Source organism: Embiotoca jacksoni, unplaced genomic scaffold, assembly GCF_022577435.1.
Source record: "Embiotoca jacksoni isolate LCO1_2020_lvr unplaced genomic scaffold, fEmbJac1.0.p SCAF_18, whole genome shotgun sequence".
NCBI lineage: Eukaryota > Metazoa > Chordata > Actinopteri > Embiotocidae > Embiotoca > Embiotoca jacksoni.
In genome coordinates, this window is record NW_027185318.1 from 4966633 (window position 1) to 4993914 (window position 27282).

Genomic DNA, 27282 nt, shown 5'->3' on the forward strand with positions numbered 1-27282 from the left:
GTGCGTATGCATAGTTGTGTATTTTGTACGCGTGTTCATGTGTGTTACCTCCTTCGGCTCCACCTGCAGTGCCGACTTGAGGACGTCTCGTAACTGAGTCAGCTGCTTCCTCTCCTCGTCCTGCACCTGCTTTATCTGTTGTCAAAGAGGGGAGGCGGGGGTGGGGACAAACCAACATGAAAATAAGAGAACGTAAAGAGCAGTAATGGGGGATGAGTTGGCGTCTGCTGGTGTTCTCACCGTGTGCAGATCTGTGGCCAGTTTCTCTATGGAAGGTTTCAGGTTGTCCACAGCTTTTAGACCGTCCTGGAAGAAACTGAAGAGGACGCGCATGAATTCGGAGTCTCTCCCAATATAGCGTGAAAAATTTGAACTACCACAGAACAGGTACTATAAATAAAGTGTAACTCACCGATATACCTTCATGACAATCAAGTTACAATTTAACATGAAGTGGGTCTTTTTAAATCTGGATAACTTTTCTACTTCTAGCAACAATAAAACAAATTTCAGGCTCACTCCGTTTTAACGGGTTTATAATTTGGACGTCTTACTTGCACTGTGCGTGGAAGTACTTGATGAGGTTCTGCAGCAGGTCCACCCCCTTCTTGATTTTGATCTCATTGACTTTGAGGAGATACTGTAAACAGAGTGAATACAGATGCAGGCAGAGGGGTCAGGCCAGGTTCAGTCAGAGGGAACCGCAACTCCCCAAACTCTGTGAACGTTAGTCACGCTCCATCTAAAAGATGTACGTCCCTTTCATCTCATATCCAGACACTTCAAAGTAAAAGATCTCCATTTTCTAAGTAAGCAGAAAGCGAAACATCAAAAAGGCATTGGATCTTTGATATTCTATTCTGAAATATTAAGTCTTTACCTTAGTTTGACAGATATTTTATGCATTTTCCAAACCACTACCACCTCCTGTTTCCACTGTCAACTGTGTACAGTCACTTCTTCAGTGTTTAGTGTTTTAACACCTATTTAATAAAAAACTAGAAACACTGTGGATCAGCGATATCGGTCTCTCGTTCATCAGTCTGACTAACCTCACACATCTGCAGCTGGAAGAATCTTCTCTCCTTCTCCATCTCCTCGGCGATTTCCGCCCCGCTGATTTCCGTCCTGATCATCCCGTGCTGTCTCGCGTGCTCCTTCTTCTCCTTCTCTATCTTGGTTCTGGCAGGAAGTGACAGCACAGCGGTCAGAGAGGACGCTGCAGAGCCGTAACGGCACCACAAACACACAGAAGGGTGCTGTGTTGTGTAAAAAAATCAGCCCTACAGCTGTCCAGGGGAAGCTGGCTGCCCCAAACATCCATACTTTCATAAATGAACTGTTGCAGGTTTGAGATGGTTAAGGTACCTATAGGTTAGAAATGACCCGGATTGTTAGGAACAGTGCACCTCAATCATGAAGCTGATCTCAGCCTCCTCCTGTCAGTCTGGTGTTACATGAAGAGACTCCAAAATGCTTGGAACAACCTACCTATTAAACACCTTGTTTTAATGGAAAGCTTTAGATGAATAAAAAATGATTCCCAGCATTCCTTTTTTACAAGTATCTTCACTTTACTTTTAGTGCCTACAACTTAAACACAGTACTTTATTGCACTACTGATGCTCCGCAGAAATAAAGACATTACCACAGAGGAATGTCATGCAGGTGTCTGAAGAAGCCAGTCAGTTTTCACCTATTTTATTGCCTTGCATTGGCAGACGTATTGAGGTAAACACACTAAATGTGTGCTGTGTCAACAGAAGAGAAATGTATTGCTCACTGCACTGATACTGATAGCGAGGAAAATAATCTCTGTTAAACAGTATTAAGCTCATCAGTGCTTTTGGAGGATGTCCATAATTCGCATAAAGCCTGTTTGCAAAATCAAACATTTGTTTGTTGCTGATGACGGCAATTGAGACCAGTAAATAAAGCAGAAGGATTTAGGAAGCAGATGTCACCCACTGAGAGTAGTTTAACTCGGCAAACTGCTTCCACTGCTTCAGACTATTTTTTAGAGAAGAAATCCATTTCTACATATAACCAGTGCATGTTTTGCGTTATTATGTTAGAGATGATTAAGGTTAGATGTGGGTTTAGTGCATTAAAAGGCCAGGGCTTGGACCTAAGAGACCAAAAGCCAATGTGATTAGTGATTAAGATTGTTTATACATGCTGGCAAGCTGCCTGACAGTCAGTATTCAGGGCTGATTTTTCACAAATAATTCTGCATCTCCAACAGGCAAACAGGAAAACACAGCACCCAAAGAGAGGAGGGGAGGCACCATTCCATGCAACAGCTCATTCTTTTCCATATGCTGTATTTTCTTTGAGCATATTTCCTACAAAAATGATGCAGCAGTTTGGTCCCTCTCAGAGAGACACGAGGACAAAGCGTGTCGACGTCTGTGACCGCCAGTCGATCAGTAAGAGCTGTCCAGCCTGGTTCATGTGCTTCAAGACGGACTTCACTTCCTGATGTTCAATTATCGTGTTATCTACCTGACTTCAATGCAAAAAAAGGCCTTTTAAAAATGTAATATTAAGAATCAAAGCCAAAGGTTTAAAGGTAGCATAAAAAAATTAGGAAGTAAAATTGAAAATGTACTCCTAAAGGAGTAGTTCAACATTTTGGGGAATTGCGCTTATTGCGCTTTACTGCTGAGGTTATGATGAGAAGACCTGATACCACTTTCATATTTCTCCATGAGATACGAGTCTTGTTGTTTGGAAATGTCACAACAAAACAGAGGACAAAAGGACGTTAGCGTCCCGGGCCATAGCTGCATATTGAAAGAGACAAAATGACAGTGGTATAATTTTTCTCATCTAACTCTCAACATGACACCACTTGAGAAGGAAGGGGGGGGGATCCTAAGAAGTTTTTTTGTAATGTTATATTTTGACTGCACACCTTGTCCTTGTCTGGGTTTCAAAGCAAAGTCTGCAGTCACACCACACTGCAGCGGGATTTTGTATATTCATGGAGGCGGGCAGAATACTAGAAATTAAAAAAAAAAAAGGGAGACGTTCTTGAAGGCCATGGTGGTTTTATGCTACCCTTCAACATGGTTAGAAAAATACACAAAGCTCCATCATTCTTAGTTTTTTGTCATAAACTCTCGCCGTTGGGTCTGTGTGAACGTGCCAAATTGGATTGCATCGAGAGCACACTGCTGGCTTTTGTCAGCACATGAATCTTCAGCCCTGACAGCGTTACAGCATCATCAGGGCAGCGTCTAGTACAGAGACACATGTTAGCCAGGCTGTTTGGCCGCCAGCCAAACTGATTGTTGTTCAACTGATTATGAGGCTGGGAATCCATTCACTTTAAGTACTGTCAGTTCAGGAAGTAATGCACCAAAATGATACGGGACTTTAGGTTTTTGTTCCACATACTTTCCACATTTAAACAAAGAAAAAAACAAAACAAAAAAAGTCTGATTTTAGTTGTGAGTTTAAAGATATATCACATCCTGAAAAAACAGCATTCTGCGTGAGATGATCCCCAACGTGGAGACGGGAAAAAAAATTCAAACTGATGTGTCAGATGCAAAGAGCTCGCAAACCAAATTAAGGAATCAGACATCAGTCCTGTGTTCGGACAAAATTATTGAATCTCTCCGTGTCTGTGAATATAAAACCATGACAGCAGACAGCAGAGAGATCAGGGACAACCACAGGATAACTAAGAAAGAAGAGCGGCGGGATATGTTTGGGTGGTTTTCTAATCAGGCAGAAAACTGGATTCTATTGATGGCAGACAGAGGCCATCAGTAGAGTGAAATAATAAGGTGGGACGGTCAGGAGCAGTCACACAGCATCCAGATGAGCTCTCCATGTCAGAACAAAGTCCGCACTGCGGGATCCAAACGGTTCGGAGAGAAGATGTATTACCCTTTCAGTAAAGAATGTCCTTTGCAGCTTGTAAAATATATGAAAGTGCTATAAAAACTCGTGTGTTCTTTGCATGCACAGTCACGGAGGAGGGCCGGCGAGAATGGAGCGGGAGCGTGGAGGTGGAGAGGTGACGGTGCGGACAGGTTATTCACATATCGGGGGTGTGGTGACGTGTTAATCACAGGGAGAGATTGGAGGTTGAGGGGAAAAGGGGGGGGGGGGGGGTTAGTCAAGACACAGTCAGACAGACACAAGACACGTACAGCACAGTTAAGGTTTAACATACTGCCGAAAACTAGCAGAGCACGACTAGGCTGACGACTGAGAACAGCGTCATCACAAGTTTCAAGCAAGTTTTAAGCAACGGCGAAACATTTTAAGGAACGATCCATCAAATGTCCAGTTGTTTGAATGTAAAATAAAGAGCTGTGGTTGCTTACACTTTTGTTTCGTAGTCCTTCCAGGCTTTGTCGAAAGGCTTTTTCAGATCCTGTGCAAAACAGAACGAAGAAGTCAATGTAACAAGTCAGGAACATACTGCCGAGATGATTATTTGATCAGTTAATCGACAACATAATTTATTGTGACACAAAGCTCGTGAATAATCAACCTTTGAGGTGCTGCTCCCAGGCAGCGTAAAACATAACTTTCAATCCCAACCTGGATGACAAGTCCTTAAAAGTGCTTGCGGCACACCGCGGCTGCGTAGGAAGACCATGTGATACCGCTTAAAGCTCCGGAACCACTACTGAATGGACCCCGTGCTTTACTGCTTCCAGGATCTGGAAAGAACGTGCAATCTCAACTTTTTTTTTTTCTATAATTGGTTAATTGTTGTTTGGCAACCAACAATGTTTGCGTTACATCTTGAAAAATCTGTTTAACGTGGGTACATTTTGGGGTTTCGAAGGTGTCCATTAAGGTTTTGGGAATTTGGGATTGAAATTTAGACCAATAAAGTGAAGGAATAGTCGGACATTTAAGGAAATATGATTGTTCCCTTTTCTTGCCCGGTGTTTAACGAGGACGTCAAGATTTTCACAGTAAACGTGAAGCTCAAGCTTAAAGACCGGGAACAGAAGGAAAGAACTCGCAGCTGTCCAAAAGCAATAAAATCCACACGGCATCACCTCGGAGGCTCGACAAGTAGCACATTACTTGGTTTCAAAAACTATTTCATGAGAAGTTAAATGTGATTAGTTGCAGCCCAACACGTACACAATCACCGCAGCCGAGTACACAAAGTTCAAAATGTCAATGGCTGCACAAAAATGCTACACACACACACACACACACACACACACACACACACACACACACACACACACACACGCATTCCTACAGCGACCAGGGATCGCGCAGAGGTCACCATCATTCAGTGGTCGATGCTTAATAACGTCAAGTCTTTCTTTCTCGCTAATCAACAGAGTTAGTGCGTGTGTGTGTGTGTGTGTGTGTGTGTGTGTGTGTGTGTGTGTGTGTGTGCAGGTGTGCGTTGCACCACACCACACTGTGAGTCAGTAAGTTGAGTCATCCTCCACACAGATGTAGAGCCGCCCACAGCTGTCTCTGTGGGGAGCTGTAGATGACGGTGGAGATTTTTTTTGGAGAGCAGAAACGCGGTGCGGCTGTTTTCGGCATTCGAAAACGCAATTCCTCTGGTGACCCCGCCAACCGCCAACTCTGATTTGTCATTGTCTCGCGTGTGCTTTCGACAGCTGCTTGAGCAAAACGCCCGATTAAACACCGTCCTCGCGGCTGCCGTGCCGATTAAAGCAGCGATTAGGACAAACAAAAGCAGACTTCACTGGGCGCAATTGGCCGTGTCATTTCCTAAAAAAACCAATTAAACAAAATTAACAGAGCCAGGATGCAAGGCAGAGCATGAAACAAGAAATAATCCCAAAAATTATGCATTTAATTTAATAACTGTTGTAATTAAAAAAAATTTAAAAAAAAAAAAAAGACTAAACTACAGTGAGCGTGTGCTGACTCATCATAGCGAAGTAAGAAACGCAAACAAATCCTGACAGTTTTGGTCGTAAAAGCTTAAGCAGCACTTTTCTCGGTCTTACTCCGAGTTTCTGACCACAAATGTGAAAAGCACACATTTTTCCGTTGGGTTGGGAGACGGCTTATTGCTTTAGTGCCATTGTTAAGAGCTCCACAGAGGACTGATCGCCCTTGTTGACCTCCACTTCAACGGCCGAGGAGTGGCAGACTCAACCTGCAGCTCGCGGGATCTCGGTGAGGTTCACTGGGCCGGGTCAAGGAGCCATTCACTCAACCAGCTCAAGGGCAGCAAACCCGCCGAGTAAAGAGAACATAAAAGGGCTATAAAAAAATACATGAAAAGCCGAAACTCAAAGTGAGAGAACAAGACTGTGAAGAAAATTGCGAGAGAGGAAGCAGCTAAAAAGAATGAGGTGCAGGTCAAGAGGGAGCCAGAGGGAAAGCAGAGGGTGAGCGGGAGGAAATGTCAGAGCCAGAGAGAGCAGAAAAATGGTAACAATAGCTAAAAATACCAGACGCAGGCATCGCCAGGCAGGGAAGGGCAGCGCTGAGTAGGCCAAGGCACGGGGCGAAACACTCCCTCAGAGAGCTCTTAGCGCCCTGGTTCCCTGTCTGGCTCAATCTGAAGGACAGAGGAGTGTCGTGACCTCGACAGCGGCCTCAATTCACAAACCTTTCACATCTTACCAAGGCTGCACTCAAATAGTCGACCAAAAATATTGATGCCCCAAAAACATATGGATATAATTCAATTAATAGCACAAAAACTAAATGACCAGTCGACTATTGGCTAGAAGTAACGACCAGGAGGATCTAGCGTGCGGCAACCCGACCTTTTACAACCTTTCACACCTTTTCTCTCTGCTGGCCTGAATGTGCAACTTAAGCTAAGAGTAATTTGGTTTATAAGCACTGGTGCAGAACCCTTTATCAGGGGTCATAGGTCAATGTGTATTAGCCCTCTCCGCCAGGGTCGTGTGGGGGTCGGATGCTGTATGGCTTTGCCGACCTGCTGTGGATCCCATTTCAAAGTTATTTATCCGTTTGGCTAAAAACGGTGACAGAGAGAGGAAAGAGAAACAGACAGCCGGGCATCCATGGGCGTGTACGTTAACAGACAAAGCAGGAACGTCCACGTTGTTTGAGCAAACTGATGAGAGATACTCGTGATCGGTGAACCGCTCTTATCTAAAAAAAAAATCTCAAACCGATAACATGCGTCGGTGGTTCTGGGTGCACATCCAGACATGCTGACTGAATAGTGATGAGCTGATATGACTCACGGTGCGGCGTTGGAAGCGGACTCGTCAATAAGCAAGAGGATGAGAGGGGTCGACGGCAGGCATGACATCACGCCGCCGTCCACTCTGAAAGTCCGGTGTTAGCACAACGGTCTGGTCGACTCAGCACTTTCCAATCCCCCCCCCCCCCCCCCCCCCCCCCCCCCCGGGGTGAGAGCGTGTTTATCTTCAGCAATAACAACACCGGGTCTCCCATGGACCCCGTTCCCCTAGTACTGTCACTACAGTGACTGAAGTGTATCCTGAGTAAAGACCATTATCAGATGAGTATTAAAAGGCTTCCACGTGTTGCTCACCTCATCAACACTCAAGTATGGAAACTGAAAGGTGAGAATTGAAAGCAGCCTGAAAATGACTTACTTTTACACATGAAATCCCACGTGCCTTCTGCAGTGAGGCGGCCACAGAGGCAGATGAGGTGGAAAATGGTGGGTTTTTAGCTGAGTAACAGCAGTGACAGGTTGCTAGGTGGTAAGCCTTGAATCACAGAGCCATTAGCGGCTGCCTCCCTCGGGGTCGGTCCATCGCACTCATCGCCAAAGACAGCACTGGCTGAATATTAACAAGCTCCGAGGGAACAATGGCCACCAGAAGGCCATTAAGTCCCGAGTTAAATCAAATGTAAGCACTGGTAACTATTATAGCTGCCACGCAGATGGATTAAATGTGGAGCATCTTAACATATCAGATTCCCCTTTTTATCTGCAGTGCATGGAAATGAGGTAATTGTTAGGGGATATGTCACACACGCTCCTTCTGTTCTGTTTCCTTATCGCTTTCAGTCTGTTTGTGGATCTTTCAGACACTCGCACACCGCATCCTCAGATCAATAAAAGCACGCTGCTTTTAAAGCGCTGCTGGAAAACTCGCACGCCTGACATTTCAACAGACTGCACAGAATTTGAAAGGGGTAAAATACTTTTTCAGAAACGTAAAAAAAACAACAACTCATCTCCCTGAAATCTGAAAACATTTGAGGAAGTATTTTGACACTGAATATTCTGATATTGTGTGGCTGCTGTTGTCAAGTCAAGCGAAGAGGCTGTGCCCTTTTTCTGACCCCTACTGACATAAATAAATCATTTTACATCAGATGTAGACATTTATATGTACCGAAAGCTTCTCAAACTAGATTAATAGAATTGAAATTAGAAATACACATGAAACACTGGCATCTATTTGAGTTGGTTTGTATTTATTTGTTTAAAACCATAAATGATCACGATACACATATTAACGTAATTATTGCTGCTACTTGTCATTATGAAATGTACTAGTTTTAAAGGCAATTCTCTCCATCGACTTCTTTGAACTTTTAAATACATTATAGTCTTTTAAGAGATCCACATCAACCCGTTACTTCATCTTACTTTCCTCCCACCTCTCCCTGCAGTCTAAACAGCCCGTCATGCAGGTCTGGACTCCTTCCTGCACCCCCCCCCCCCCCTCCCTCCTCTCCTTACAGGTACTTTCCCCCCTGGGACAGGGCAGGAGTAAAAGAGTCGGATAATGACAGAGGACGAGGAAGATGATAAAGACGAAGGTAGAGACGAGGGGAAGCCTTTGGGCCGAGGAGGCGAGCGACAGGTTGGAGGAATGTGACCCAAGACAAGAATTAGCCCGGCACTTTTGTTTCTCAGTCTCTACTTTTGCCCTATCCTGACACTGAAGGCCTAATTTCTGGGTTTGATGGCATTACATCAGCGGTGACATGTATATGAGTGTGTGTAAATGTGCGTGTCCTGAGGTATAAAATAACCAGCAACTCATTAGCCCCATGTCATTGGGGGTGTAATGAGAATCATCCGACGGCTAATGAGCAATAACTGGGTGAGCGTTACAGATGTGACCGGGCAGCAGCGTGAGATGTGGGGAGAGAGGGGGGCGGGGGGAGGGGGAGTTACGCAGTGAAGGTGTCAAGGGAGAAGGAAAGAGGGGGAGACAGAGAGTGGGGAAGTTAAAACAGAGACAGGAAGGAAATCACAGGAAAAAGTGAAAAGAAAACACTGCACTTGAGAGAATAACAAAAAAGCAACAGAAATGACTAAAGGGGACAAGAGTTCAGGGGTCGAGACGGAGCCGAGTGGCCGAGGGTCATGGGGACAGACCGCGTCTCCTTGGCAACCAGCCTTATTAGCGCTGACTTAATCTCATCATACCTCAGTGGGAACCAAAGCCAATCATGTGCTTTGAAAGTGAAAGGTCACAGACTGCTGTGGACAGTAACGAGCCCTGATTTCATTACAGAGCTGCAGACAGTGTTGTCCAGTGTCTGGCTGGGTTCAGTCTGGTTGGTGCACACGCACGCACGCACACACGCACACACACACACACACACACACACACACACACACACACACACACACACACACACACACACACACACACACACACACACGACTAACTAGCTCACTCACTGCATCATTAAAAGAGAGGTAAAGTCCATTGGGCCTCACTGTGGGTTTTGGTACAGACCAGAATGTGTCCAGAGCATTAAGTACTAATTTCTGTTCATTATGTTGACTTATTATAAAATCTGAAAATCCCTGCAGGGCACCAGGACAAACTCACAAACTTGACTTGAAGATTTAAAAGTCCCACCCTGGAGGACGTGAACATAAGAAGGATTCATAAGGGGCCATGGGATGATTAAAAGGATCATACAGCAGAAATGAATATTTTTGCTGGTATATTTTATGCTTTTAATCATTGCTTTTTGGGTATTACACCATCATTTTATAAATGTATTCAAATTATTCCAGATTGAACTCGCCATGGCTGTTAGACATATGATGACGAACGATCAAAGTTGAGTAACTGCAGGCATGGCGCTGATACTCAAACACTTCCCGGTTAATGATTGGGAACCTTTGTGTTTTTTATTTTGCAGTTTGCTGAAGGCAGGTATATTCTGTCTTATTAAATATCTTTTTCTTCTCAGAGCTACTTGTGAAGTAGATCAAAGCAGCATATTTTTAACCTTGTTACAACAAGGTTATTTTATGCAACACTTCAAGGATTGAGCAGCCTCAAACCATTTTGAATGAGCACCAAAGTCTCTATTTTAAGTTCAAATTTAAAATGCTGATTTCCTAGAAGGGATTAAGCCACAAGCATGTTTATCAGTTGATGCTGACAATGAATTTTGTCCTCAGTGTGGGGCTTATTGCTGCGACCTAAAACGGCCTCTAGGTTCAATTTTTGTCATTTCTTTATACAGTATGATTTTCTTCCAGCGCCATTCAAAAATAACGGCTGATTATTTATTGCAATTACTTGTCAGTTTTCTTTTCTCTTTTTTCCCTATTGAATTCTTGTATTACTTAAATCAACGCCATCGTCCACAATCTCAAAAATAAAGCTGTATTTCTTGAAGGACATCCATGAAACACCTTCATTTATCTCCTAATATAACAGGTCCTGTTCAGGAGTGTAACAGAAGTCCGAGCAGGTTAGTGTCCTTACCCCTTTGACACCCTTCAGGTCCCCTTTCAGCAGGCTGTCCAGAGGGAAGGTGATGATGTTGTTCATGTTTTGGAACTAGAGGAGGACGAAGAGAGACACAAATAAGAGCTGAGAGGTTATATCAGAGGATTTAAGGTAGCAGGAGACTGAAATTTGGGGACACCAATCGCCACTGAGATATAATCCTTCCTCTCTGTGTGTGTGTGTGTGTGTGTGTGTGTGTGTGTGTGTGTGTGTGTGTGTGTGTGTGTGTGTGTGTGTGTGTGGGAAAGGAAGGAAAGGAAGCTGAGTTTTCCATTCTTCTTTTATCAGTCAGTGATGGTGATAAAAATGAACTAAATGAGATACACATAATTAAATGTTCAATAAATAATAAAGATAATAAAGAGTTTGTACGCAGCCAAGTCTCTTGCACCACAAATTTCTACCTCCCTCTGTACCATTTGCATCTTTTAAATCACAAAACATAATCTAATTTCGACATTTTTAAGAGAGAAAAATAAATCTGTCTTTAACCACCCTGTTTGAAAGGCCAGCCTCTGTGAGTAATGCTGCACATGTAATCTAGGAAACCAGAGCTTCCTAAAGCTTTCGGAGATTACATCTTCACATTCAGGTCAGGCTGAAGCTCGTGTTTCTTTAATACAAGGTGTCCCGATAACACCAATACAAAATCTCCAGCTCCAGTTCTCTGTGCGAGTCGATACAGTGTCCGAGGGAGAGCGACAGACCTCACAAGACGGTGTCAAATTTTTCTTTAATAAAGTTCTGGCCTCCGTACAAAACCTGGCTTTAAGAAAGCGGGATCAGGCTGAATTAGATCCAGCAGATATCTGGTGCTGCACTGGCTCTTTGGCGGTCTCGACGGAAAACTAGAGCTACCTCCTCCGGGCTTTGAGTTCCAGCTGGACTATATGTGCTCAGTGTGTGTGTCTCTGGGGAAAGAGACAATTAGGGACAGCATGGAAATCTTTCTTAGTCCCCAGCGACCCACACATACATACACACACACACACACACACACACACACACACACACACACACACACACAGAGTAGACTCACAAGGTTTTTGAAAAGCGCAGTGAGCTCCTTGGTGAAGACGGAGAACTTGAGGAAGGCCGAGCCCAGATCTGGATCGTCTCTGTACACGCAGTTTTCTCCAAACTTCTCCAGGGCCTGAGTGTACTGCTCCTCGTTCTCCACGTGGGCTGGAAAACACGCACAGAGATTAGGGAATCAAACTGAGGTCTTTCACTCTCTGATCGTTACGAGTCAAAAATCACTCACTAGGTATTCATACTGTATGGCAGTCTGTCAGTGTACAGCTTTCCTTCCGTTAGAGGTGATCGTTTCGCCCAGATATTGCGAGTTTGGGTTGGAAGGCACCGCCCGCCACTGACTGGGACGTTCGTCTTGTTCAGTCTCAGAGGTTTTGAGCTTTTTTTTGATGACGTGATTAATGAAACCTTCCCCTGTTGTGCTGAAGACACCAGTATCTCGTCAACGTCATCCTCCACTTTAGTTACTATGTGACGATTGAAAAAATAAAGCGTTCTCATTTAATGCTGCTCGCCGTCCCAGAAGCAAAGTCTCGCAGCGTGTTTAAAGTCGGCCTCATTTGACGCAAGGTTCGGCCACGGTGATTCCACTTAAATGTACTTCATGCCAGACTAAGCAGCTGATAACAATTAATGCCGCTGGGACGGTCGTGGGACAAGAGATAGAGCACTGGGAGACTGTTGCTATGACGACACTTGCAGAGAGAAGCGACAGAGAAGGAGGGTTGGGGTGGGAGTGCCGTCTCAAAGAAAAAGAGTACAAAAATATTATTTTTTTTAATTTTTTTTTAAAAAAAAGGGCGTGCATGTACAGATGTGAGAATAAACACTAAAAGACACCTGCAGCTACTCCATGACTCAGCTTTTTAGATGCCAAACACCCACACAAAGACAGATAAAAGATCAGCCACACGGGTTGGCACAGATGTGGCAGGTTCAAAGATTATCTGAATAAGCTCACGTCTCGGCGGTGGAGATATCCATCATGTTATTAAAAGGGAAAAGCTAAAAGCCTCTGAGTCAGTACCTGCAGGCGTCCTCACAGTAGACAAATCTAATTTAAGCCACAAAATATCATCTGATGCAATAGGTGAGCTGGTGATAAGACCGCTATGAGACACTCTGCACAAGTGGAAAGATGAGAGGGTTGAACAGTTTGAGGAATAAAGTGAGAAAGACTGTTTTTTCAACAAATAGTGGATAAAAAAAAAAACACCCTTTTTGATAACTTGATCTATTCTTTAATATATTCTGCTCTATATAATCTTAACATGTTGAAAATTGTAAATAAAAAAAGGCCAATATCACAACCCTGATGCCAAACGTGACATCAGAAATGTGTTTGTTTTGTCCGATCAACAGTTCAAAAGCATCAAATCCGACCTCGAGTACCAAATGTGTCATACCGAGATGTAAGAAGCTGCCATGTGTCAGACGCCGACCACTACCACACGCCCACAGCCGACTGTTTGCACATCAGCTCCAGCTGTTTGGCTGCGTCTCTGCCAGGCTGCGAACCAGCAGGGCGGTGGCCTGTTGTTGTTTTTTTTAGGTTTTTTTTTAAGTGGCCCACGAGAGCTCCGAGCGCTGCTACTCAGAGCTGACAAATAGCTCAACACCCCCTCCGGCTTTGTGAGAGTACGTGTGTATTTGCTGTAACGCGACCTAAAATGCATCGCACATGCAGCCGTGCAGCACGGAGCAGCTCTGAAACCTCACGGGGCTGCGGGACGTGCCGAGCCAGTTTACGTGGCAGAAAGACGGACCGCGAGAAGTAGGTAAGCAGAGAGGTGACATTTTCTAGAGTTTACACTGCAGGCATGTAAATGGTGCCTAAACATTTCCAATGCTTTAAGTTGGCCGCTCTCTTATGGAGAAGTGAGCTCTGAGCAACAAGACAGTAACTCTAATTAAACCTATTTCAAGCTTGTTTTTTTTTTTAGGGTATCAAGCCTTTATTTGACCGTTGGAAGTTCAGCTGAAAAGATTCATTTATTCTTATATTACATTAGTGAATACAAAAAAAAAAATAGTGCTGGCTCCAGAAGATTTCAGTTTGGGATCTGGGAAGATGTGACTGTGGAAGACCTCTTGACCAGTACTGGGAGCTTTATTGCTTACTTACCTAGCACATTACTTTCATCCAAACTGGAGATATTTTCTTTCAAAAACAAAACTTTAAGAGTGGGCTTCGTTGTCCATCGAACATTAGCGAGAGAAAATGCAGAAACGTTTTTTTTAACCTTGTATTTATTGCAGGACAGGACGGAGGCCGCAACAGCGCGCGTGCTCATACCTGGTTGTGTGCAACAATCTTTACTGCGTCTTCCCTCTTAAACACACCGTACATGCACACATGCATCTGCGGAGGATTATCCAACATCCCAAAGGCTTGTTTTGCAGGTTCTTCCACCTCTCTCACACACACACAAGGGTTTAATCAGCAGATAGCAAGCCGGTCTCTGCTTCCTCTCCGTCTCTCCCACGCGGCTCCATCGGGCCCGGTCGTCCGACACGATGTGCGAGCGACCTCAGACCAGTTCTGTATCTCTCTACGGACTCTGTCAAAACAACTCTGGCCTTCACGTGCCCTGAACAATATGGCCACCAAACAGATAGCCTGGCTTTGTCTAAAGCTTAAAAACACATCTACCAGCATCTCCAAAGCTTCCCAAGTATGTCACTAATCCAGCCGAGAAGTAGTCCGGCACATAAAACCCAACAATTTTTTTGCTTTTACATTTGGTTTGTTGCACGCACACCTTTAACCAAAAAGATACATTTGAACATGCTGGTAGGATGATTTTTTTTTTTGGCCTTGGACAGACTACATGCCAGCTGGTCGCCCTTTGTTTCCAGTCTCTATGCTAAGCTAAGCAAAGCAAAGCAGCTGCTGGCTATAGCTTCATATTTATAATAAAGACGTGAGATTGTCATCAATCTTGTAATCCAACTCTAGAAAAAAAGAAGGCAAAGGAGTATTTTCCAAAATATCAGACATTCCTTTAAGAAGCAGCTCCGTTTTCATCACACTTTCTTTTTAAGTCGTCTTCTTTCTTGTGTTTTCATCTTTCATCGTCTTTTTATTTTTTTAATCTCGCACATTAATTCAGTGTAATTATAGCGGAGCTTTTGGTCATCTCGTTTTCTTAATTCCCACACGATCAAATTCTGTGTTTTTCTGATGCAGCAATGGGCTGAGCTCTGCATTATTCAGTGACTGAATGTCCTGACCGCCTGTAGGTCCAACAGCTGGAACCCCAGTGTTCATCCTCTGCCTGTGGTATCTATCTGTCCAGCAGCTTTGGCAGGCCTCATCCCAGCAGCTCCGCTCCATCAGCTCTGCTCCATCAGCTCCAGCTTCTTCTGGAGGTCTGAAATGCTGCTGCCGGTTTATTCATCAAAACCCACGAGCCGACTCCCCTGACAGGCGCCTGCATTAACACGGGGCTCTCTCGCTCATTTATATGCTTTCCCTGTAACTCTCTCGCACTCTCACCTCCACCATCTTATTTTCCTTTATCTCAGGTACAACCTTTACATTGCTTACTCAGCTTCTCCAGATTTCCCCAGTGGGGTATGTCGAGTAATATTATTTCTTTTTCTCCTCACTATTGTGACCAAACCTCCAACTTCCCCTCATCATTAATATTCCTCATGTCAGAGCTGGAAATATCCGCGAGGGTTTGGACTCCACAGTCAGTCATACCGGGCATGTACTCAGAGCCAGCGTTGAGGGTCCCCGGTGTGTGAGCCTCATTATTTTTTCCTCGAACATCTTCTCCGTCGAACATTAAGAAGTTCTGTATTTTACCGACGGTAGAGGTTGGTTTTAGAAACTCTGGATATAGTAGAGCTTTTTTGCTGAAAATTGCTGCCTGCTGAAGCCCAGAACCAGCACGCGTATTACTTGTTTGATCTATTAATGAGCCCGTTGTATGATATTGTGATAAGTATGCATACAAGGATGTTAAAATGCATGGAGCTGAACAGAAAGAAAAATCAGTCCGACCCTCTGCAGGTAGCTTCTTTTCTCAGTGATCAACTGGAAGGACATAACACCGCAAAACACTTTATATCTGCATGGGCAGCTCTTCCGTGATGATCGTTAATAACAAAAGGTGACCTCATTGCCAGCTCCATGGAAGAGGAATAAATAACAGCATACCACAGACAAGGAATTGTTTCTACTGTAAATACTGATAGAAGACAAACTTAATTCCTCAAGCTTCAGAGTATCTACAGAAGACAAAATGCCACTGTGTGAAACACCTGCGGTTTCAAACGAAGGTAATTATGGATAATAAGAGCACGGATTATAAATAGCATAATAAAACTGAGCAGGGTGCTCTTCTCCATGTAAATGATATCAGCCTGCGATGAACAGAGTAAGAATAAGAGTAAACAAATGTTTAACAGTGAAGTAAAATGAGAACACGAGTGTGTCCGTCCGTCCGTCCGTCCATCCGTCCGTCCGTCCATGCCCACCCACCCTCCACCCCCCTCCCCCAGCTGTTCCCTTTGGGGTCTGGATCAGACAGCTGTCCCTGTGGCCTGAACAGAGCTCACACTGTTCTGAAAAAGACATGCTCAGCACATTGTTCAGGGGTCTCTCTCTCTCTCAGTGGGGTTCAGTCAGGAAGGCTGAACAAAAGACACTGAAAACACCCATCACTGGCACAGCCAGCCACAATGAACATGATAATAATACACACGCACACAGTGGCTCAAAAAAAAAACTGCCTTCCCTAACTCTGCCTCAAAGGTGGTGGAATATAGGTATAAGGGATGGCATTAATGATTATGTTTATATGCATACTTTTGGATTAAACTAAGTATAAAATAATTATTAAAAATAAAAAGAACTGTTTGCTTAGTCTCTCCAACAACCAAAAAAAACCCGAATTCCTCAATTTATAATACCAATAAACAAAAAGAAAAGACAGCCAAATCTGAAGCCATTGCTTTCTTCCAAATGACCCAAAAAAAAAAAAAAAAAAAAAAAAAAATTAAGCTTAGAAGTATTTAACTCGTTGGACTTGCATTGAAAACAATGTGCAGCACATAGTTATTCAAAAAGTATGTGCCCCCTACAGAGGAACGGCTGTTGTTGTGTTATTGGCAAAATTGTTTGCATATCTATAATGTGCATGATTCGGGGGTTAAGCAGCAAAAATCTAAAATAAGAGGCACTAAGGAAATTTAAAAAAAAAATATCCTGAAAACAGGATCCGGTAGGAGGACTTACCCAGACCAGATGTGTAGATGGCCTTCACAGACTTTTTCATCTTGTACAGAACGCTGCGGTCCACATCCAGAGCCTGGACAGACAGACAGACAGACAGACAGACAGACAGACAGAGACATTAAAAAGTCAGCACTGAAGTTAGATTTAGGATTTTAATCTGGACGTATGGATCCAGACGAATGCCTGGTACTGAATACAATTTTGTTGCGAGGTTGCTAAGGTGACATCCCCATTCTTAAGAGACTGGAGGAGGGATGTCTATTAAAAAGTTCAACCAGGAAGCGCCAACTGAAGTTTCCATCAGTCATCTCCACTCTCTCCTCACACCGACCGGTCGAGGCAGAAGACCGCCCACCTCTGAGTCCGAGCTGTCACTCATGTGGTGGTTGTTAAATTCGTGGTTCCTGTCTTAAGTGCTCTGTTGTGATTTGGCGCAACACAAATACAAAAAAATTGAAATCTACATATACTGCTCCAAAATCTGCAGCAGCTGGGCTGTTGGGGGTTCCTGTCCTATCATCGCTGTATGAAGCGTCATCTCGTCGTTGAAGTGTAATCGAGTTAACTGAACTCTACGTTCATATGTTAGGCAGCTGTTTGTGTTGCAGCTGTACTGAATTAAATATATGAATTTACTTTGGTGTTCCTGTTATTTTGTCCACATCCTCAATGCCTGCCTGCACGTGGTGGGTACAGTTTGTGTGTGTGTGTGTGTGTGTGTGTGTGTATGTGTGTGTGTGTGTGTGTATGTGTGTGTGTGTGTGTGTGTGTGTGTGTGTGTGTGTGTCTATGCTATCGCCACTCTAGCTGCATGTAATGCATTATTCAAGGCCAAGCTAAGAATAGACCTGGGCTCCCTCATTAGTTATTGTGTGTGTGTGTGTGTGTGTGTGTGTGTGTGTGTGTGTGTGTGTGTGTGTGTGTGTGTGTGTGTGTGTTTATCAGTATAACAGTTTGTAAGACAAGAGAAGTGAATCTCAGAGGTCCATTCATGAAGGACAGTTTCCTGGTGATGCGCACACACTCGCACACACACACACACGCACACGCACACACGCACGCGCACACACGCACGCACGCACGCACGCACATACACAAACCTTTGAATAATCACAGTCACACACACATTTTCCCTCTGGTGCATTAAGCCCAGACTCGCAGTAACCAGAAGAAAAACTGAACGTGCAGCTCAGACAATGCCCCACTGTACCAGTGATGAGTGAAGGAGTCTTCTGGGATGAGGGGGATTTGAGGAAATGAGTTTTTTAGGGACTTATATTAAGCACGTCCGCTCGACCGGGCCAAAGCCGGCGCCACTTCTCCCTGCCCTGCTCCCCATCTGACTGACACATATCAGATCCCCTGGACTCTCTGAAAACAAAACACACACAATGGCTCCCATTCAGCAACACACACACACACACACACACACACACACACACACACACACACAGTCCTCTCTGCAACAACACGAGTTGTGATGACAAAACTTGAAATTAAAATCAATAAAAGCGGTGTCATTTTAATAACTAAGCTATGAGCGGTTTGGTATTGCAAAATGGAAGAAGCGCTCAGCACTTTGTTTTCCCCGGGGTCATATTTCACCAGCACAAACACAAAAGGAACAGAGGGAGCGAGGAGGCAGACGAGACTTTGAAGGGAAAGTGACGGATAAATTAAGTGTCACTGGTTGTAAAAGCGGAGTCGAAGGAGAGAACACTCACAATGTGCTCTTTCTACCGTCGGTCAATAGTGGCTCACAGGGGCCACCTATAAAGTGTGTGTGTGTGTGTGTGTGGGTGGGGGGGCAGTCAGTCTGTTGGGGTGTACAGTTACACTGGATGGACTCGGTGAAGAGGAAAGATAATGGGGAGGGGGGGGAGGGTATTCAAATGCTGAAGGTCTAATGAAAGAATGATCTGATCAAACTGAAAACACATTTTTATATTTTAATTGTCTGCTGTAAGATTTCCATCTCTTCAAATGAACCATCCACGTTACTTCATGACAAAAAAAAAATTATAAAAAAAATAACTATTCTTTTCTCTAAGTTCAGCGTTGGCCGTCTGATCCGTTTGGACGGAAACAGGTCTGAACTCAGCAGTTTAAATGAAGTTTTACCAGCAGTCCTGTAGCACACTACTACTTTGGACAAGGATCTTTAAAATTACAACATATCTGTTATTCAGGTCACGAATAAAAGAAAAGTCAGATGCAGTCAGACTCACTGAGCCTGATATCACATGACCTGACCTCTGGTTGACCTCTGAGAGACAGCTGGGGCAAGGCATCGTCATCACGGTCAGCCGTGACTTGGCGTTGAGGTTACATTCTCCGTGTATAGTTCAGGCATCTTGCACGGCATTAAAGTGATGATAATAAAAATGAATTAAAAAAAAAAAAGAAAAGAAAATCACTCTCTTTTCTTAAACAAAGATTACATGCTAAAAATAAAACTTGGGGAACTGTACAAATTAAAAGAAACCTCTCAGTAAAAGTGGGATTTCTGGTTGTGGTTTTAGTTCTTTCAGCTCCTGTTAAATGACTCATCTGTTGCGCTGTATGTTATTATCTCATTAGCTCTGTCTGGCTCCAGCTCGTGGAGCTTCGACCTCACACAGCCACGCACTATTAAACACATATTTTCAAAACAAACATAGAGAAAATGACAGAGAAGCGCAGCCTTCCTACGAAGCCAATCGGACCTCCGTCTCCGTCTGCGCTGCCAAACCGATCCAACCACACAAAAGGCACAGAGGGTGTTTTCTTAGCAGAGCTGGTATCACCTCCAGCTCTGCTCTGCACATTGCAGCTACGAGGACTTTCTGTCGGTGTCTGCGCTTCGGTGAGAACGCAAAAGGCTTCACAAAAGGATCCGCACTGATTTCCTTTTTAACGTGAGACATGACGGATGACTTTTGAGGCCCGAAATATATTAATGGGAAAACATTTTTACCCATTTTGGACAACAAACAGAGTGAGGGAATTGACGCTTTACACAACATGATGCATAATTTCACAGTTTGTCCGCACACAACTTGCGTATGCAGCTCAAATTACAGAGCAAGCAATTTCAAAACACACTATGTATTGATTGTTCGGTGCTGATTGTGTTTGTGGCGTAGAGGATGAAGGGTAAAACCAGGGTGAACTCCCCCAAGTCAAAGCATGTAACTGTGTTTAACAGCTGAGCGGCGCACAGAATCAATTAGATACCAGACTGTCCGCTTTGGCTCATTCATAAGTTCCGAAGACAGCATGCGAAATTGTGTCGAGACATTTTTACCAAAAAATAAAAAAAGCAAAAGGGGTCTTGCTGGTGATGATTGTATGTGCTCAAAGCCCAGACTGCTACTTATATTAAAATAAATATGACAAAAGAGGAGGAAAATAGAGGTGTAGCGCTCTGACCGACTCTGCTGGCAGTCGTGTGAATGTTTTCATGGAGGAGAAGAAACCAAATGGACATGAGATTTATAGCAATCTGTTCGGTTTATGACTAAAGCTTTTGGTGCATATGCTGCATCAGCACAGTCAGATGGCAGATATGTGTTCTGCTCGAGTATCATGTAATTGCTTCGGCATTAAGAGGTTCTTTGTCAGCGACGTACACTGCAGCTGGAAGTCATCCACATTCAATTGACCTTGCTTTCAATTTGACCTCGTAATGAAAGCATCAGCAGCACAGGTGACCTAAAAGCAGGTTCAGAAAAGGGTAATGAATCAATTTATTCGGGGAAGATCCTGGATATTAATTACGACGCAGGTTTGTGCTACAACAGAGAAGGTGTAAGAAAATATTGATACACTTGAGTAAAGCAAAATTAGCGAGTCTTAAAAACAGTGCATGGATTTATAATTAAGACTTTATTTGCAAAGATTAAAGGCAGTTCAAACCCCTGATTCAAACAGAGCAGTGCAGTGTTGTCTTTAGCCATTCGACTCCAGCAAAACAAAAAATGAGACAAGTAGCAGCATCAAGGTGGTGTATCACTAAATGTTTATATGACAGCTTTCCTAAATTAAGATGACAAAAAACAAATCCCAATATATTGCAATATAATGACCCCTGTATCATTGCCAATGCACCTAGTAGAGATATTTATACCCATTAATTCCAACGATCTTCCGACGTTGCCACAGCCTCACACTAAACACCATTTGTGAGCATGTTTTGAATATTAAAGTCAGCATGCAACATCATTATCCCAGAATGTAATGCCAAGAAATAGATGAGCTGCTCAAAAATAAATTAAAACAAATGTTTAATATGTCGTTTAATCTTTGTGAGGTTGAAACAGCGATGACCTTCCAAAACCGCAGCTCGACTGACATCCGTTGTTGCACATACTGCGTCGTTTCTTGCGAGTAGAACGGGAGTATAACAGCTGTCCGCACTTTTTTTTAATTGTGGCTACAACATTTTCGTGTCAGACTGGTCCATCTTAACCTCTGGTTGACCTCCACGTAAACATCAGCATCTACGCTGTGGATCAAGCTGAATCACAGCACCAACACACACACACACACACACACACACAAACCGGGCAGTATCACGCTCCAGCAGACCCTTTCAATCTGCACTGAGTGGTCTGACGGGACGATGGACCGGCAGGCTAATAAAACCAGCTGAACACAACAGCCTCGCTGCTCAAAATCACTCGCGCGTGATGCTCGGCCATCACTTTCACACATCATCTCCACTCTGATGCGCTCTCCAGGGTTGAGCAAACGTGACGTCGCCCTCTGTACGAGCCCCGATGTTTGTGGCACATGCTGCTCTAAAATTAGACACTTTTAACCCAAAACTCCGTTCACGGTGAGGGGGTGGGGGGGGTGGGGGGGGAGCTCCACCGGTGTGTAGCGTTTTGGCGGCTCAGGATCAGAGCCGAGTCCTTTTACAATAGACCCAGACTGGAGCTGCTTCACAAGCCCACTTCACATAATATTAGTGCGAGCTCAGCAGCTTTCCTTCCCCTTGTTAGCAGCTCACAGAAAACTAGCCAGAGTGGCTCTTTTCTCCTCGTCCTGTCTGGAGGACGTACCCAAACTGAATTGAATTAATCCTCGCCTTAAAGCATGACATCACAGTCACCGTCATCATCATCATTGTGATTACAATCGGGCACCATCTGCTGCAGCCAATCTACACAGACTATCACAACACTGCAGGGTCACGGGGGGTCGTTGTCATGGTGATCCATTCACTAATGTTTTTTGCATTTCCTGAATTGTTAAGTATTACGTGTCAGGTTACTGATGTCTGAGAGCCCATTGCAGATGGATAATATCTAATGTGTGTTCACAGATACAGGAGGAACAAAGATGCTGTAAACCTGATTAATGCTGAGGATGCTCAGCTCCATTACAGTATTAAATTCAGATGTAAGCAGCTAATCTTCTTGTTGTTAGATTATACAGTTTGCTGTTTAACAGTAACAATGACAGTAAAAGTATATCTTAAAAGATACAGAAATAGGGGGCTGGTTTTTTTGCCGCAATGCCCTGTGAGATACAGGGGCAACCGCCAATCAACACCAGGTATACCAGGACGGCCAGCCGGAGGCGGACTTGCAAGACTCGTGAGTCCTGCATGGAAGCCATGGGGGGGGGGGGGGGGGGGGGGGGGGGGGGGGGGGGGGGTGACATTGGGATTTTCTGATTGCCAGATATAAAAAACAAAAAAAAGGAAGAAAAAACAGCCTGCTCCGCTTTAAGTGACCAAAGAGTCGACCATTAGATACTGAGTTTAATATAAGAAAAGCAAAAGCAGGAAACCATTGCATGTTACAATCTCCTGCTAATGAAATTTCTTGTGATTGGTTGGTTTGATGAAACAGTTTCAGCTCTAATGTGACTGAAAATAACGTGACAAAAGCAAAAACGAGAGACAGGCAAACATCTTTTCAGCATGAATTGTGATTTATTTTTTATTTTTTTTTTTTTTTTGTGACTTAAATGAAACAGTAACGTGTCAAAAGAATGTTTTATGTCTTGAGACAAAACGTGTGAGCCGGTGAGACATAAAGAGCTCAAATCACACGAAGACTGTGGGACGGCGAGGAGGGAAAGACGTCGCCAAACAAAAGTGAGTCCGGCTAACAAGTCAGTTTTTATCGTAGCGGTTTCCACCTCTTTCTGTGTTGTCTGAAGAAGAAAGACATTCCTGGATGATTGCATGCTGGAGTGACTGACAGACAAGACAGAGACCCAGCCCCATTGTCCCTGCCAGCGAACTATCTGCTGATGACAGCATGTCTGCTTGGCAAGACGCTGCCCCATTTTTTTTTTTTTTTTTTAGAGGCCCCACACACACACATGTCCAACTTCTACAACAGACAATCAAAGCAGTCCTCCCTGTCTGTGGTGTAACCATCACTGCGCACTTCTTTCAAGCTCACGCACACATCTGGTTCTCTCCGTGTGTCTTTGTAACTTGTCTAATAACCTCGCCTCACCCTTCAAGCCTCCAATGCGACAGTCATGTAAGGAAACAGTCTGCAGCAGTCTGGGATGTAATTACCCAATTTATTTGCAGCGCGTGAGGGTAGAGTATCTGTGATGGTTGGTTGTAACCCATCTTTCATTCAGGAACCAGATGTTATACAATTAAAGTAAGCAAACTTCCCTCCTCTGAGAAAACTACTGGAAGTAAAAGATTATGTTAAAAGGGTATAACTGAAACACGCATAAATAAAAAGGGCGAAAATCATGGGCAAGACTTGACATGATGTTTATCATATTTATTTCCCTACTGTGGTGTGGGTTCTGCCCGCGCTGTTTGGAGAAGCAGCAAAAAGTGAAACAGAATCTCTTATTGAGACAGATCTAATTTATTTTCCAGTTTGTTCACTCTGAATGTTGGAAACTACCACTGGCAGAGGCACATGCTAAATATCTGTCCTTCAGATATTGACCATTACACCATAACACTGCAGATGAGCCGTGATGTTTTTTCACCAGCCAACTGCCATTTGAGTAAAAGCAGTTAACAGCTCTTTTCTACAGTGGTTTCACTGTAAAGGCGTCGGTATGTTTCAAATGTGCTTGTGGGATCGTCCAGCAGCTTCTGACACCCAAATCTTGACAAATTCCATTCATCTGACGTCATCTGAAAGGAATCAATATAGTTTTTCACAGTAAATAAAACACTTCATTCTTTGTAGATAGCCTCGTCCGCTACGTTACCGAAAGAGAAAGTTGAGAAAGAGAAATCTGCCTGTAACTCCACATGTGCCGCATTCGGGGTAAACACAGGAAAGGACCTCTCTCTTTCTCTCTCTCTCTCTGCACCTCAACATCGGCAACTCATTTCAAACATATGTCAAATATATAGTTCAACCCTGCAGACATTAATAAGATGGCAGATCCTGGAGAAAGCTGTGCCTGAGTCAAGATCCTCACTGACATTGTAGGATGAACTTTCAGGCCCCAATGGCCCCAAAGCAATGAATCCACTAAAGGAAAAAAAAAAAAAAAAAAAAAAAAATCTACCTGAAAATATTCTTTCAAGTGTTTCATTCACAACTTTTCTCCATGCTGAGTGAGAAAAGTCAATATTTGGACAGAAGTGGGTTCCATCGAGCTGACTGCAGCTAACGGGCCATGGTTGCAGGGTTTCTCTGTTCTCTCAGACAGCTCAGATGTGAGGAGTCAGCCTGCCTCAGGACAGCATGGAAAACTCCAGGCTGCAGGTTCAGTGTTAGTAAAAAAGCACCCTCCCTCCCCCCACCCCCCTTCCTTTTCTCTGTGCCTCATAAGACTGTCTGACATGCGCTCATTATCACAAACTCGCACGCATTATATGGATGTATCATTCACCCAAAAGAATCTACAAATATCTCTCGATCTCTCGTTGGACGAGCGTGAAGTCTGAGCAAGCATGCAAGCAGCATCTCTGGCTCAGTCTCTGCTCAGGTTTTCTGCCTGACCGCAAGTTATTGAAACATCGTATCCACCCACAAGTCCTCTGGTATTTTAGCACCAGCACACTTGCTGCTTTACAGCTCCTCAGTGAGCACTACAAAGACCACTGTTGGACCGCAGCCTTGACCAGCAGCTGCCAGAAATCACACTGGGATGACAGCATCAGCTGCAGGACTTTTAAGTGTCAGAGAAAACAAACTTTCATGTTTAACTGCTGAGGTGTTTTTCAGGGTGTTTTACATTTTACAAGGTGAGAGTCCCCAGGCAGAACTTTTGTTTCTGCACCGTTTTCCCAGACGGCTGCTCTGGCTGGTGGTGATAATACTTCTGTGGTAATGTTTCTGTGTGTCTCTGACACATCCGACGCTGGCTTCCTACAGCTGTAATCTGCTATGAACCCCGTTTCAGTACATTGTTTTGTCTTTCTTCTCATTCACGTTACCGCACCGCCTGCATTTCTTCAACCACACAAGAGGGGTTAAGTGAGGGGCAAGCACAGGAGTTTTTCAATATAACACAGCTTCCAATGAATGAATATCACAGCGGAGACCTGATGGCGCCGAATTTAAAACCTATAAAAATGGTCTACCGGGCTTTAAGGGGAGTATTTAATGAAGTTTATAAACTAGCAGGAGGCTGATAAAAACCAAGTTCGAAGGAGAAGGGTGGGAAATAAGGACCAAATGTTCTGCAGTTGAGAAGGGGGGGAAAAAAAACAAAAAAAACCTCCACTGACTTCACCTTTGAGTTTCTCTTTGGCTCTTTTCACACAGACGTTTGTGTCAGCCTCGTGGTGTCAGAGCAGTAGTGCCAGAAGCAAAATGCCAAACAGTTAACGCACAGAGTGTGATGATGTCTGGAGGGAAGATGACCTGCTTTCTCCTGGAAAACACTACCGAGGGCATTGCTGTGTGTGTGTGTGTGTGTGTGTGTGTGTGCGCGTGTGCGTGTGCGTGTGCCAGTGTGGGCTTCAGAGCACACTTCAGACGTACAGAAAAAAAGATCTGCGTTTCATACAAGTCCCTTTGAACTCTGCTGGGCAATTACAACTTGAAAAGAGCTTCCGCTGACATAAACCGAGTTCTCAACGAAACGGAGACAATCTGAAGTAGTCAAAACTTCATGAAATGTCTCCAACAGTCTCTACAGACAAAACTTGTCCTCAGGGTAGAATCAGAATGGGCATATTCAAGTTTCATTCATGCACCCATACATTATAATTATTAGACAGTTTTTAGGGATACTAAATATATTATTGCATCGAACGAAAGGTGGAAGCAGTCAGTCTTAAATTTCCTCGAGAGCCTCCAAGGAGTTTGGGTTTGAACATTTCCCCAACAGAGAAGAAGTCTGGGTCAGCTCTCTGAGTGAAAATGACAGCAGGACAACACAACTGAGGACCCCCTCCCCCCCTCCCGCCTTCCCCTCCCCCTCTCCTCCCACCCCTCCCAGCCTGGCCCCAAACTGCACAGAGTGGCCAGGACTACAAATCAATGGTGGAGTTCATTAATGAAGAGGCAGGGCCTGTCGGGGAACAATGGCCGTCGACAGGAGCCGTCTCAGACGATCTGTGCCGGGACACTCTGACGGATGAGATGTGCTTTAAGTTCTCATCTTCCCCCCAGTGCCCTTAGTGTCCCAGCCCGTAACCTCTGTGCCAGACAGAGAGCAAGCGGTCTCTGTTCACCTCAGTCTTTTTTTTTTTTACCATGCTGGACTGGATTTTCACCCTAACATCCCTTCTCCAAATGAAATAAGACCCACAAGGCCCCGCAATAACGTACAACAGAAGTGGGTAAAATCATCCACATCCTGACAGTCAAAGCCCATTGGGGGATAACACAGATCATGGCTTTGAATCGATCGGGACAGGACTGTGACCTCTAGCCCCTGTTAGATTCATGGGGAGGGCTTCTGCATTATAATGAGGCCTGTCTCTGGATGATAACATGACCATAGCATTATCAGGCCCCTGGAGGCTGGACAGACACCTCTCATTTCAAACAAAGCTCCCTGGGGAACTACAGAGACAGCAGCCCCACATGGAGAATGAAAAGGCTGCTTTTACAACAGTTAACGTGTAAACACGGCTGAATCGGAGAGTTGGGTGCGTGTTGCGAGAGGGTTAGAGCAGTTAACTATAAAGCTGTTGACTATATGACTATAAAATGCCGGTGTCTATAAAGCAGCTGTTCCCTGAATAAAAACAGGATTTGTCTACATGACGCTTGTTTCACAAAAGCACCTAGGGTTTTTTTGGGGGGGGGTGGGGGGGGTGTTCTTAGTTTACCTCGTCTGTTGTCATCGTGATGACTATCAGCCATCGGCAATGGATGGTGCATCGTCCATCTGCCCAACACGTTTCTA

General features: G+C 44.2%; 1 protein-coding gene across 3 annotated transcripts in view; it reads right to left on the reverse strand.

Moving 5' to 3' along the window:
- The window catches only part of asap2a (ArfGAP with SH3 domain, ankyrin repeat and PH domain 2a), a 51760-nt gene that overhangs the window by 17838 nt on the left and 6640 nt on the right, over window positions 1-27282 (reverse strand). For 2 of the 3 annotated variants that reach the window (XM_069152310.1, XM_069152309.1), the window contains exons 2-10: window positions 16990-17062; window positions 11746-11891; window positions 10683-10757; window positions 4344-4393; window positions 3901-3927; window positions 1053-1182; window positions 555-640; window positions 241-316; window positions 49-135 (exon numbers count right to left, since the gene is read on the reverse strand). In XM_069152310.1, the coding sequence (XP_069008411.1) occupies window positions 49-135; window positions 241-316; window positions 555-640; window positions 1053-1182; window positions 3901-3927; window positions 4344-4393; window positions 10683-10757; window positions 11746-11891; window positions 16990-17062 (750 nt within the window). The remainder of the gene's footprint in view (window positions 1-48; window positions 136-240; window positions 317-554; window positions 641-1052; window positions 1183-3900; window positions 3928-4343; window positions 4394-10682; window positions 10758-11745; window positions 11892-16989; window positions 17063-27282) is intronic. The other variant, XM_069152311.1, reaches the window with a different exon arrangement.